Source organism: Malania oleifera, chromosome 1, assembly GCF_029873635.1.
Source record: "Malania oleifera isolate guangnan ecotype guangnan chromosome 1, ASM2987363v1, whole genome shotgun sequence".
Lineage (NCBI taxonomy): Eukaryota > Viridiplantae > Streptophyta > Magnoliopsida > Santalales > Ximeniaceae > Malania > Malania oleifera.
Window position 1 is genome coordinate 48,984,670 of NC_080417.1, and position 14,752 is coordinate 48,999,421.

Genomic DNA, 14,752 nt, shown 5'->3' on the forward strand with positions numbered 1-14,752 from the left:
AGAGGGCCAACCAGGGTTAAGTCCAGCCTTTGGGCTGCACAACCCGTCATGGGGCGAAAGCATGATTAGGATTTATCACCGGTTTAAAGGGTTCTAAACGCATAATTGTAAGTTTAACCATGGATAATATGGGAATAATGGATATGGAAATGGTAATTATGGAAGTAATGGATATAAGATCAGCAGACGAAAATGATATGAAAACGGAATATGTGAAAATAGACATGAATATAGAAAGAGATGATGAATATATGACACATGAATATAGAAAATGAAAGTGAATGTGATGAAATGCACAGTGATAACAACATAAAGAGTATTTTAGTAAGGTATTATCAGTATTAAATATAGTAGTATTACCTGTATTTGGGGCAGGGTATACTATTCGCCCGAGGGCTTGCTAAGAAAGGCGAGTGTCCTGATAGGTATCAGATGCAGCTGTAGGCTGCATAACGTGTTAGGGCAGAGGGAAGCTACTTGTATGGATAGGTAATCTTCCCTATTCTTGGGAACTTTTGCCAGTAAACCTTTTATATGAACGCATGAGTACGAGATAAATTTTCCACTTGAGGGCTTACTAAGAAAGGTAAGTGCCCTGATATGCTTCAGTTGTGACCGAGCTTCTGGTATCAGAGTGGTGCTACTTGTATGGGTGGGTAATCACCCATATCCTTGGGAACTCTCGTTGGTAAAATACCTTACATGTGTTTGAGTAGGATTAGATAATGATTTCTTAATTGTGGTTTATTTGAAAATAATGAATATACATATATATTGTACTTAAACCACATGATTGCTACGCACTGATTTAATGTATTTCTTCCTTACTGAGATGTGTCTCGCCCGATAGTTGAATTTATCTTTTTCAAGACCTTCGCAGGATTGAGTTTAAAGTGCTTGGGCTGTAATAGCATTTTTGAGATAGAGGGTATAAACTTTGGTTATAATGTTTGGGGTTGTAATATATTTATGTTTTCAGAGATGTCTATGGATATTTTTGAATACTGGATGTTGAGTTATGTTTTAAGATGTATATAGATGAAGAAACTCTACTATATTTTATGGATGGATTGTGATTATTTTCATTGCGTAACTAATAACACATGGCACCCGGCCCCGTTTGGTGGGTTCAGGGCGTCACGAGGCAGTATCAGAGATTTATTTCAAAAAACACTCCGGACCCTAGTTTCGAGTTCGGGGCGTTACATTTCGGTATCAAAGATTTATTTCAAATAACACTTTGAACCCTAGTTTCAGGTCCATGGCGTTACATTTTGGTATCAAAGTATTAGATTTTGGGATTCAACAGACTTAAGGATGATTAATACCAGAGTATAGGAATAGGTGATAAGGAGGATAGAAAATGGGTAGGTTATGTGTTGAAAAGTATAGGATTTTGTCTTGTAGCCTGGAGGCATAAATACGTCGATGATTTACTATGATTTTTCCGAAACAGTCGACAGCCTCAGAAAAGCCATGGTAAACCTTAGATAATTTCATTTCTGAGTTATGAGACTGGTCTTAAATTAAGAAGTTTGGTGTATATTGGAACTTAGATTAATTATTGTGGTGATAGGATTATGATCATGGAATTCTTATCCCTTTTCCATTCTATTTTCAGGATGGATCCTAGGGATAAGGATGCAGAGGCTGAAGGAAGAGATGATTCAGATACTTCTAGTGAAGAAGATATTAATACCTCCATGATGTTAAGGGGTATAGCCCGACAAGTCAGGGCAGAAATGGGGAAGGATACCGGAGGGTAGAACTGTCCAGTGGTAGATCAGGGCTACAACATCAATGAGTTTATGAGGTTAGACCCTCCTACTTTTGAGGGAGGACCTGATCTAGTGACTGCAGAAAGCTGGTTTCAGCAAATTGAGGAAATACTAGAAGTACTTGGCTGCACGGACAAGCAGAATGCCCGCTATGCTGTATTTAAGATGGCAGGGGATACGAAATGCTGGTGGCTTTCTGTGAAGCTGCTAAAGGAGCAAAGGTTAGTAAAGATAGCTCCAATGTGGGATTGATTCAAGGAGCTATTTTTTTATAGGTATTTCCCCTCATCTATTAGAGAGGAAAAGATTGAGGAATTCACTAATTTGACACGAGGGAGTATGACTATGGGGGAATATGCGGCTAAGTTCATTGAACTATCGCTTTTTGCTCCGTCCTAATCTCGAATGAGGTGAGAAACTCTAGGAAGTTTGAAAAAGGCCTAAGATGAAGGCTTTATGAGCTTGTAGTGGGGTTCCAGGTCCAAAATTTTTCAGACTTGGTGGACAAGGCTTCGGTACTAAAGAAGAGCAACCAAGGAGGTATAGAGCCGACAGAGCAGAAGAAAAGGCCTGCACCTTCCAATTTTCAGGTCAAGGGTAGTCAGGGATCATGGAAGAGAGATAAGAATACAGTGGGTCCAAGGCATGAGATGGCAGATTGGGGTTATTCTGGTTACCAGGATAATCTATCTTACCCTATATGTCATAAATGTAAGAAGAGGCATATGGGTGAATACCGAGCTAGGGGTCCTAACTGTTACAGGTGCGGTAAATCGAGGCATATTATGAGGTACTGTCAAAAATTGCTACCTGTTATATCTACACCAAACCAGATTCAGGAAAATCAGCAAGTACCCTGAGGTGGAGGTGGTCCAGCACGTGTGTATGCGATGGTCCTGGATGAGACAAATAAAGCCAAGGGGGCAGGTATAAGTTTATGTTTAAAATAATCAAGGTTTCATTTGATTGTAGTTAATATAGAATTTCAGATGATGGTATATACTGAATTGTATAAGATATAGTGAGTTAGTGAACTGTAGAAATGTGAAAATGAATGATTAGCAAAATTTCGAGGACGAAATTTTCTAAAGGAGGGGAGAATGTAGAGACTTGAAAAATTATAATTATTTAAAAATTAAGGAAATAATAAATAGAATAGATAAATAAATAATAAAGGGAAAATGGAAAATTTTGAAAGAAAGAACAGTAGACCTCGTCGACGAATCTCATGTCTTCGTCAACAATCCCTAGAAGAACACTCATCGACAAAGTTCAGTCCCTTGTGGACAAAGAAATCCTGAGTGAGTGAATTTCAAATTTTAAGTTTCATTGACAAATGTATCCTCTATTTGATGAACTCCCTTCTGTGGTTCGTCGACGAAGCCACGTGGCAACAGCGTGTATAAAATGAAGTGAGGTTGTTCTCAGTGAAGAAAATCATTTCTTCCGCATTTTCTCTCTCTAGAAACATTTCCTCTGCCTTCTCTCTAAGTTTTTGGCCTAGATTCAGCTCGAATCAACAAACGAGAACCGCTATGGTGTTCTAGGGAAGATTCTCTACGCATCTAGTGGAGCAGATCTCTAAATTGAGCTTTTAAGGAAACGCTCCAAAGTTGAGGTAAGGGTTAGGATTTCTAGCTTTTGGATTTTTAAATGTTTATTTGAGGTTTATGGGGTTGAGAAAGTGTTGAAATAGTAGATTATTTGGGGTTTATCTCATTAAACTAGGATTTTTGATTCAAGGTTCAGGTGAGCGCCACATGCATCATTTTGGGGTTTCTGTTGGCATAGTTCAAGAAATCAGGTAAGGGGAATATATTAAACCAGGAATTTTTGAGGAAATAACTAGTGAAAAATGGAAATATTATGTATATATGTATATGATTTTCATGTGGGTTTTAAAATTCGAATCGTTTAAATTGTAAATTTCTGAGCCTAGGGTTGTGGTATTAGATATTATTTGTGAAAATAGAAAGTTAAAATGGCATATTTTTTGGTTAATTGTGTAAGGAATTCAATGTGTATTTTCAGTATATGAATGATGATTATGGGTTGGCTTATTTTCAGTGAATGTATGAAATATGTTGTTAAATTGTGTGGCATGTATAAAATAAAGTTTATGTGTTAAACTATGATATATGTATGAGATGCAGGATATACTAGAAACGTATTGAGAATTAAAAGGTGTTATGAATTGTTTTGCATGTGTTTGGTAATGTTAAATTATAATGTATGGTTTCGGAACTCCGGTGGATAGGAAAAGGTCACAGTATTGTTTCAGATATGAATGGTGGCGCTAGTGCCCCCACACGTGTTAGATAAACTGTGGAGATGGGATGGTCGATTGTGTTGGGAAAGGGTAGTGTCCCCCTGGAGTCTAGACTATTGTGGGAGCAACCAATCATACCTACAAACTGTAGAATGTGGTTTATTTAACTCTAGAGGGCCAACCAGGGTTAAGTCCATCCTTTAGGCCGCACAACCCATCATGGGGCAGAAGAATGATTAGGATTTATCACTAATATAAAGGGTTCTAAACACATAATTGTAACTTTAACCATGGATAATATGGGAATAATGGATATGGAAATGGTAATTATGGAAGTAATGGATATAAGATCAGTAGACGGAAATGATATGAAAACGGAATATGTGAAAACAGACATGAACATAGAAAGAGATGATGAGTATATGACACATGAATATAGAATATGAAAGTGAATGTAATGAAATGCACAGTGATAACAGCATAAAGAGTATTGTAGTAAGGTATTATCAAAATTAAATATAGTAGCATTACATGTATTTGGGCGCAGGGTATACTCTTCATCCGAGGGCTTGCTAAGAAAGGCGAGTGCACTAATAGGTATCAGATGTAGCTGTAGGCTGTATAACGTGTCAGGGCAGAGGGAAGCTACTTGTATGGGCGGGTAATCTTCCCTATTCTCAAGAACTTCTGCCGATAAACCTTTTGTATAAACACGTGAGTATGAGATAAATCTTCCACCTGAGGGCTTACTAAGAAAGGTAAGTGGCCTGATATGCTTCAGTTGTGACTGTAGGTTGCTTATGGTATCAGAGCAGAGTGGTGCTACTTGTATGGGCGAGTAATCACTCCTATCCTTGGGAACTCTCATTGATAAAATTCCTTGCATATGTTTGAGTACGATCAGATAATGATTTCTTAATTGTGGTTTATTTGAAAATAATGAATATACATATATATTGTACTTAAACCTCATGATTGCTACACGATGATTTAATGTATTTCTTCCTTACTGAGATGTGTCTGCCTCGATAGTTGAATTTATCTTTTTCAAGACCTTCACGGGATCGAGCTTAGAGTGCTCAGGCTGTTATAGTAATTTTGAAATAAAGGGTATAAACTTTGGTTATAATGTTTGGGGTTGTAATATATTTATGTTTTCAAATATGTACATGGATATTTGTGAATACTAGATGTTGGGTTATGTTTTGAGATGTAAATAGATGAAGAAATTATGGTATATTTTTTGGACGAATTGCGATTATTTTCGCTGTGTAACTAATATAGAGCTAGGTTCAGGTAAATGGAGCATGTGGAACTCGGGCCCCGCTTGGTGGGTTCAGGGTGTCACGAGGCGGTATCAGAGATTTATTTCAAATAACACTTCGTACCCTAGTTTCAGGTTCGGGGCGTTACATTTCTGTATCAGAGATTTATTTCAAATAACACTCCAGACCCTGGTTTCAGGTCCGGGGTGTTACATAACATGTCAAGGTCTTTCCATTTGCACCTTCGCATCAAACTTTTCACATTGCTACACAAAATAGGTAAGTCGTTTAGTAATTTTAGTGTCCACAAAATTATTAATGCTACCCATATCAATTAAGATAGTAATAGGTTTACATTTTAGGAAGCAACAAAGTTTCATGGTTTGAGTATTAGTATAACCAGCTAAAGCATGAACTGAAGAAGTGATAGATTCATCATTATCACCATATTCCGTACCTTCATGATTTGGATAAGAGGGGTCCTTCTCAACCTCTTTTAGCTCCTCCACTGGTTCAATCATCTAGAATTGTCCCTTTTTGCAATGGGGCCTTCTATGCTACTTTTCATCACAATGCCAATAAAAACCTTTTGCTATTTGCTCTTTAAGTTCCTCCTAAGTCAATCATTTGGCAGGAGGATTTGAGGAGCATGTGGTGTGACAGTGCTAGTGACATTCTGCTTGCTAATGGTCTTATTGGTGTAATGTCGTTCTTCTCCCAATTTCTCCTTTTCTAATAATGCAAAGGAAATTGCAGCAATCATAGTTTGAGGTTGATGCATTTTGACCTCGTGCTGATTTTCCGGTAACCTTCCATAAAAGTACCAATGAGTTGGCTTTCATTCCAATCTTTAGTCTTGTTTAATAGTCGCACAAATTGTGTTTGGTACTCCAAGATAGTGCTAGTTTGGCATATTGTGGCAAGCTTTCCATCGATATTCTCATGTCGTTGGGCCCAAATTGGACAAGTAATCTAGAAACAAATTTTTCTTATAAAGGCATTCCTTAACGAGCTTCAAACTATTCATACCATTGAATAACATTGTCATCTAGACTAATAGAAGCAATTTCAACTTTAAATGTTTCTAGATTGTTGTGAAAGCAAAAGTTATTTTCATCCCTAGACACTTAACTATTAGGGTCATCACTATCCCACCAAGGAAATTCCATGTTCATATGATAAGGACCATGATCATGCTCTCCTTGGTAACCTCCTTCATACATGTATAGCTGCTCCCTATGATTAGCTTACGTGGAGGCATTATTTTCTCTCTCTTTATTAGAAGATGTAATGAGTAGTTTAGATAGTGATGCCTAGATCTCTTTAAATTGATACTTAAACATATTGCTAAGTTTAGCCTTTAGCCTAGCTTCAATTTGGGACTACTAAATATTTTGACGCCATTGTACATGAGTGAAGATAAAGAATTCCAAAATCTTGCTTTTGTTGGTGAGTTAACGACATCCACAAGAATTCCATCTTTGATACCAAATGATAAGACCTTAGGGTTTTTTTCATAGAGAAATTGGGAAAATTTAAAGAAGAGAAAATAGTGAGAGAAAACAAGGTTTGATCACTTCAAAGGAGGTCTACCTCCAAATTAGTCAAATGCAATGAATTATTATTGCTTGAATGGAAAAGTCCCAAGCCCTTAATGAACTCAATACCAATTGATTTGGAAATTTGTGACACCCTGATTTTTCATACAAACTCTTTTTTTTCCATAAATAATAAATATTCAATTATCCGCCACGTTACAACTCTGATACTACAAGGACTCGACCCGAGAAATGTGGATTAAACAAATAAGAAAAGGGGAAGGAATTTAAAAAGGAGAACACATCAGGGTTCGTCAATGAGGCTCCTTCTCTCATTGATGAAATCTCTTCTGTGACTCGTCAACGAGGTCCAAAGGATCGTCGACGAGTGGATACCGAAAGATTTCTGGAATTTTGGAATCTTAGGCTCGTCGACGAGGCCCTGTCATCAATGAGCGCCTTTCTTCTACTTGTCGATGAGCGCTCCACAATGTCGACGAGTCTGGCTGGGTCAACTAAATTATAAATATCTATTCACTGCTTCATGGTTAAGAAACTCAAAACTCTCTCTCTCTCTCTCTCTCTCTCTCTCTCTCTCTCTCTCTCTCTCTCTAAAACTTGAAGAAGACCCTCTCTCTCTAGGATCTCGAGCCGTTTGTTACTCGAATCAATGATCCGATGTTACTATGTGGATCAAGGGGAAAACCTTTACAATTGTAGCAGATTGGATCTTCGTTTTGAGGATTTTCAGATTTTATCCCGAAATCGAGGTAAGGGTCTAAGTTCATTTTTGGTTCTGACATATGTAGTAAATAGGATTGTGTTGAAGCATTGTTCTTTGGTCTTTAGGTTTTGCGAACTCAGTTCGATGTTTCGGAGCCGTATAGTTCGTGTTTTAGTATTCGAGGAAAGATAATGGGATTTGTTTACCTCAGCCTTATTGGAAAACTAAACTACTAAAAATTTAGCTTATGTTTATATGTACGATATGACTGCTTATTTGCAAATTTTTACCTATTAAAAATGTCGATTTTACGATTTTGGTAAAAAATCGGGTTTTGGCATATAATCTCCAAACTTTCCAAAACTACTTTATTTGCATCAAACTTAACGTAGGAGATGCTTGGAACCCTTGTTTTTTGTTTAAATGATGTTTTTCGAACTATATACTATCTATGGTTTGTTTTTACCCAAACGAGTGTGGCATATGTTATGGAATGGAATATATGGAACTGATTAATACGTATATGAACTATGGGAACTAAAGTTCCAAATGGTGATCAGAAAATTTTGAAAAATAGGTGTCAGTTAAATACCGAGCTCTATACGTGAAAGGGTTTAACCGAGAGTGTGTGTGCCGGTTTATACCACATTTTGAATGGAAGAAAGAATGTATGAAAGAATGCATGAATGAGGTTGTGAAATTGTTGGAATTGCACAGGTTAATGTGTTTATTGTAAATCATATATATAATATTGGGACCGCAGCATGTTACTATGAGAGCCTTAAAAAACTCAACGTTATTGTGAAAGCCTTAAAAGCTTAATGTTATTATGTAAGCGCGGTACCGTTGCTAGAATATGAGATATAGTGCAACCACACCTACGTTCTTAGTATGGGTATCTATGTAGTCATCTTGGTACGAAGGGCCACTGGTTGATCATGGACCAGGGTTATGATGGCCAAGACAGACTGGAGTAAATTACGATGCCTGACAATGCCTGCATGAACAGGGCTTGATTAGTGCTTTATTATCGCACAACCTGTGCCATGGGTTAAAGTTGGCGTAGTTATTGTTGTTTCAAAGCTAGACGGTGTTCTAAATATACATATGCATAATTTAAAAACATAAGCTGGGTAAAGTCATAGGTTTGAGTACTGGGCGAAGGGATTGTACAATATATAGGCCTGTATCCTACCCTAACCTCAAGAACTCACGCTTGTTATGATGCTGAATTAGCTATTGCAGAATTTATATCTATATATCTCCTATATTACATTGTTGAGAATATGTTATATACGTAACTGCTTGCAACTGATTTAAACACATGTTGTCACACACTGATGTAATATCTTCCACCTTACTGAGAAGTGTCTCATCCCAACTTACAACCTTTGTTTTAGGTCCTTCAAGAAACTAGTCCTAGGCTTTTAGAGGGACGTCGAAGCGTAGTACTGTTTTTAGCTTACGTAAGTTCTTTGTATGAGTATTGTGTTTTTAGCCAGAATGGCTTTTGGGAATGTAATACAGTTATGTTTTAAGTACGATCATATGTATATAAGAAGTTAGTTAGAAACTCTGGTTAGTCTAATAGATGAAGTATGAATGTTTATGTTTTCCGCAATGTATGAAAGCATAGATCTGTATGATACACCTGTATGCCCCTGTTTAGGGCGGGTAGTTTATGTACGTTATCAAATATGTGTAGTCTATGTATGAATAATAGCACTTCGAGCCCACCTATTGGGTTGGTGCGTTATAAGATGGTATCAGAGCCTTAACCAGTCAAAAGTGTGATGTGATTCTCATTGCCTAGTTATGGAAATGCTCAAAACTTAAGTTGTTAGGTTCCATAGACTAGACTTTACCAAAGTTTAGGATGTGAATAAGACTGTTGAGTTTTTCTTAGTAGTCCTGGAGACAGAAATCCATTGACATACTTCTGTGTTTTTTTGGATCAATCGAAAGGTTCAAAAAATCACGGCAATCCATCAACAATTTTGTTTCCAAGTGAAGGGGCAGAACTTGAGTTAGAATGAGAATGTTGAATTAGTAGAGTACGTTAGTGTTAGGAATGTTAATTTTGGGAAATGATTCTATGGCATTGTAGTATTAGCTGATACGTAGGTTGTTAAGCTTCTAATCGATTTTCCCAATTGCTTCTTTAGGATGGAGTCTAGGGATAATAATACCAACGTAGGAGGCAGTAGCAGTAAAGGAGCTGGCCCTGATGTTGGCAGTGACTCCATGAGTGTGCTAAGGGATTTTGCACAGTAGCTTATGGCTAAGGTGGTGCGAACGAATAGGGGGCAGGACTGTCCCACAGCTGAGATGGGATGCTCCATTGACCAGTTCACTAGGCTGAAGCCTCCTGTTTTCATAGGAAGTGCAGATATGATTCAAGTTGAGAATTGGATTCAGGAGATTGAGAAGATCCTGGATGTTCTAAATTGCACTGAAAAGCAAAAAGTAACCATTGCAACGTTCAAGTTGTTAGGGGAGGCGGAGAGATGGTGGGTATCGGTAAAGAAAATGGAGGAGCATCAACCAATACCAATAGTGATGATGTGGGCCCATTTCAGAGAGTTTTTCTTTGAACGATACGTCCTAGCCACGGTCAGAAATGCAAAGATGGAGGAATTCATAAGTTTGACGTAGGAGTCGCTGACAATTCAGCAGTACGCTGCCAGATTCCAAAAGCTGTCCTGATTTGCTCCATTCATGATTCCTAACGAGGCAATGAAGGCCTGGAAGTTTCAAAGGGGTTTGAAGAAGGAGATACGAAAGTAGACAACGATCTTGCAATTTCAAGACTTTGCTACCCTAGTAAACAAAGCCAATGTAGCAGAGGAGAGCCTGCAGCAGGACGCAGAAGTCTAGATTCCGAAGAAGAGACTAGCGCCTCCCAATTCTTATTCAGGTGCGAGGCAGGGTGCCTGGGAGAAGTATGGAGGTGGTGAAGGTTAGCAGCGAGAGATGGGAGGTGGTACATCTCAGGGTACCACGTCCTTACCAGGTTGCCCCTCTTGCGACAAACCTTATGCAGGGAAGTGTTTGCAGGGTTTTGGGTTTCCTATCAGTGTGGCAAACTAGGAGATATGGCATGCAATTGCAGCACGCCAGGCAGTAATGCACCCCCACAGCAGCCATATAAAGGAGGTACTTAAGCGCAGCATGGTGGTCGTCAAAGGGGTACAGCCCAGGCAAAGGTGTATTCCTTAACTTTGAGTGACGCAGAGAACGTTGGTGATGTAGTTACAAGTATCATTTACATGCTTTCCAATAAAGCTGTTATATTATTCAATTCAGGGGCAACAAATTCTTTTACCTCCTAGGGATTTATTAAACTGTGTCGATTAAAGGTTCAACAGTTAGATTATGAACTGGTAGTGGCTACGCCATCAGGGTCAGCAGTCGTATGTAGTAATGTAATCCATGACTTTCCAGTAGAAATTCAGAAGAGGGTACTACCAATTAATCTTATTGTCTTTAACATATATGGCTTCGATATCATCCTAGGGATGGATTGGTTGTCTACCAATTATACCAGTATTGATTGCCACAGGAGAGAGGTGGTGTTTAGACCTCTAGGGAAATAAGAGTTCAAGTTCTTAGGGTTGTGTGTGCATTTAGCACCATGGATACTTTTAGCTATGTAGGTTAGGATATTACTCCTAGAGGGATGCCAAGGGTATCTGGTGTTTGTGAAATACATGCCGGAAGAAGAACATAAACTGGAGGGGATTCATGTAGTGTTCAAGTTCCTAGACGTGTTTCTAGAGGACTTGCCAAGATTACCTCCAGATGGTGAGGTGGAGTTTGTCATAGAATTGATTCCAGGTATGGCACCAATATCGAAAGCTCCATATTGTATGGTTCTAGTAGAATTGAGAGAACTGAAGGAGCAGCTTTAGGAGCTACTAGATAAGGGGTACATTCGACCGAGTGATTTGCCTTGGGGAGCACCGATGCTATTTGTAAAGAAGAAGGACGGGTCGATGAGGATGTGCACCGACTATAGAGAGCTTAACAAGGTGATGGTAAAGAACAAATACCCATTACCTAGGATTGATGATTTGTTTGACCAGCTACAACGCACACAAATCTTCTCTAAGATCGATCTACAATCTGGGTATCAACAGCTGAAGGTGAAAGAGGAGGACGTACCTAAGACAGCATTTTGAACCCAGTATGGCCATTAAAAATTTATGGTTATGCCATTTAGTCTGACAAATGCACCTACGACATTTATGCATTTTATGAACATGGTCATTCACGAATACTTAGACTAGTTCGTCGTGGTATTCATAAATGACATCTTAGTGTATTCTAGGAGTGTAGCGGAACATGAAATTCATTTGAGACTAGTACTACTAAGGGATAAGAGTTTATACGCTAAACTGAAAAAATATGAGTTCTGGCTGGAATAGATTGCGTTTCTAGGGCATGTAGTGTCTAAAGAAGGGGTATCAGTGGGTCTGAGTAAAATAGAAGTGGTAGTGAACTAGGTGAGGCCGAGGAATGTTCAGGAGGTCAGAAGTTTTTTAGGTCTTGCAAGATACTACCGACGGTTCGTAGAAGGGTTCTCCAGTTTATCAGGTCGATTAACGCAACTCATGAGAAAGAACGTGAAGTGTGATTGGAAGAATGAGTGCGAGCTGAGTTTCCAGGAGCTGAAACAATGGTTGCTTTCTACTCCAGTTCTGACCATTCCATCTAGGGATGATGGATTTTTATCTTCAGTGACGCCTCTAAGAAAGGTCTCGGGTGTGTTCTAATGTAGTAGGGAAAGGTGATTGCTTATGCTTCTCGTCAACTTAAAGAGTACGAGAAGAACTACCTGACATATGATATGGAATTAGCAGCGGTAATGTATGCATTGAAAATCCGGAGGCACTAACTGTACGGTGAAAGGTGTGAGATTTTTACTGATCATAAAAGTCTTAAGTACATTTTCACCCAAAAAAAAGCTAAATATGAGACAGCGTAGATGGCTTGAGTTGATAAAGGACTACGACTGTACCATTAGCTATCACCCAGGAAAAGCAAATGTGGTACATGATGCTCTAAGTCCGAAGTTCATTGATGCGTCAATATTAGTAGTGGGAGTTCAGCATCAAATTTGTATGGATTTGAAAAGGCTAGGCTTAGAAGTAGTGGAAGCAAATCACCAAGCTTTTCTTGCCAACTTGGTGGTACAGCTGACCTTATAGGAGAGGATCCGAACAACTCATATGACAAACAAAGAGCTGGTAGAGGTTGTGGAAGGGGTACATAGTGGTTTAAAGTTGGATTTCAATATCTCTGATGATGGGATATTGAGATTCCATAGCAGAGTTTGTTTACCTAATGACACCAAGATTAAACGGGTCATTCTATAAAAGGCACATCATTCACTCTACACCGTATATCTAGAAAGTATGAAGATGTATAGAAATATGAGAGAATCTTTCTAATGGTCTAACATGAAAAGAGAGATTGCCCGTTTCATAGAGCAATGCCTGACATGTTAGCAGGTCAAGGAAAAACACCAAAGGCCAATAGAACCCTTTTAGCCACTTGATATTCCCAAGTGGAAATGGGAGCACATCTCGATGGAATTTCTATCGGGGTTACCTATGAAGGCACATAGGTAGAATGATATATGGGTTGTAGTGGATCGGCTGACAAAGACTACACATTTTTTTCCAATTAGAGTCAGCTATTCTCTAAATAGGTTGGCAGAGTTACATGTGTAGGAGATTGTACAACTCCATGGTATCCCAGTTTCTATCGTTTCAGATCGAGACCCACATTTTACCTCTCGACTCTATAAGAGACTACAGGACGCCTTGGGATCACAGCTTACATTCAGTACATCATTTCACCCGCAAATGGATGGACAATTTGAGAGGACAATTCATACGTTAAAGGATATGCTATGGGCATGTGTACTAGATTTTGGGGACAGTTGGATATGGTATCTACCACTTATGGAATTTGCTTATAATAACAGCTACTAGGCTAGTATAGAGATGGCACCATATAAGGCATTGTATGGTCATCGATTTCGATCTCCGTTGTACTAGGATCAAGTAGGCGAGCGGCAGATTCTAAGATCTAAACTGATTCAGCAAGCCTCTACAAAGGTCGAGTTGATTAGAAAGAGAATCGGGGCAGTTCAAAGACAACAAGAGAGTTATGCAGATACTCATCGACAAGAGCTAGAGTTCGAAGCATGAGATATGGTATTCCTGAAGATTGATCCGATTAAAGGAGTAATGAGGTTTGGGAAGAAGGGGAAACTAAGCCCTCGGTACATTGGGCCATTTGAGATCCTGGAAAAGGTAGGTCTGGTTGCTTATCGAGTGGCATTACCACAAGCACTATCTAGAGTTCATGACATATTTCACGTGTTAATGCTAAGGAAGTATGTGCCAGACTCTTCACACGTGTTGAGTTACGAACCTCTAGAGATCAGAGATGCATTAGCATACGAAGAGGTTCTGGTACAGATATTAGATCAAAAGGTGCATCAGTTACGGACTAAGGAGATACCGTTGGTGAAGGTACTATGGCGTAATCATGCAGTGGAGAAAGCTTCATGGGAATTAGAGTCATAGATACACCAGAAATACCCTCAATAATTTAGAGATAGTTAGAGTTAGACAGGTAAGTAAGAATGTACATATGTATAGTAGAATAGGTGGTTTATGTTATTTTAGATGTGGTTTTCGGGAGAGTTTTGTATGTGTATTGTAATCTCCTGAAGCATCACATTGTAACCACAGTATTCCTTTACTATATGTGAGGGTATGTAATAAACATGGGTCAGAGCCGCTATGTGGGCAGCTGCCTACTCTTCTATAGAACTGAGTTATAAGGTAAGGTTATGCTTAGAAATGGTTAACAAATTTCGAGAAAGAAATTCTTATAAGGAGGGGAGGTTGTAAGGACCCGACCCAAGAAATGTGGATTAAACAAATAAGAAAAGGGGAAGGAATTTAAAAAGGTGAAAACAACAGGGTTCGTCGATGAAGTCTCTTCTGTGGCTCGTCGACGAGGTCCAAAGAATTGTTGACGAGTGGATACCAAGAGATTTCTAAAATTTTGGAATCTAAGACTTGTCGAAGATGCCAACTCCATCGTCAATGAATGCCCTTCTTCTGATTGTCGATGAGCACTCCACTTCGTCGACGAGT

General features: G+C 38.8%; 1 protein-coding gene across 1 annotated transcript; it reads left to right on the forward strand.

Moving 5' to 3' along the window:
* The first annotated feature begins 1,808 nt into the window (after positions 1–1,808).
* Positions 1,809–9,848, forward strand: LOC131161751 (uncharacterized). The gene is made up of 4 exons (XM_058117742.1): positions 1,809–1,999; positions 2,054–2,115; positions 2,274–2,568; positions 9,740–9,848. The coding sequence occupies exons 1-4, from the start codon at positions 1,809–1,811 to the stop codon at positions 9,846–9,848; spliced, it is 657 nt and encodes a 218-aa protein (XP_057973725.1).
* The last annotated feature ends 4,904 nt before the right edge of the window (positions 9,849–14,752 follow it).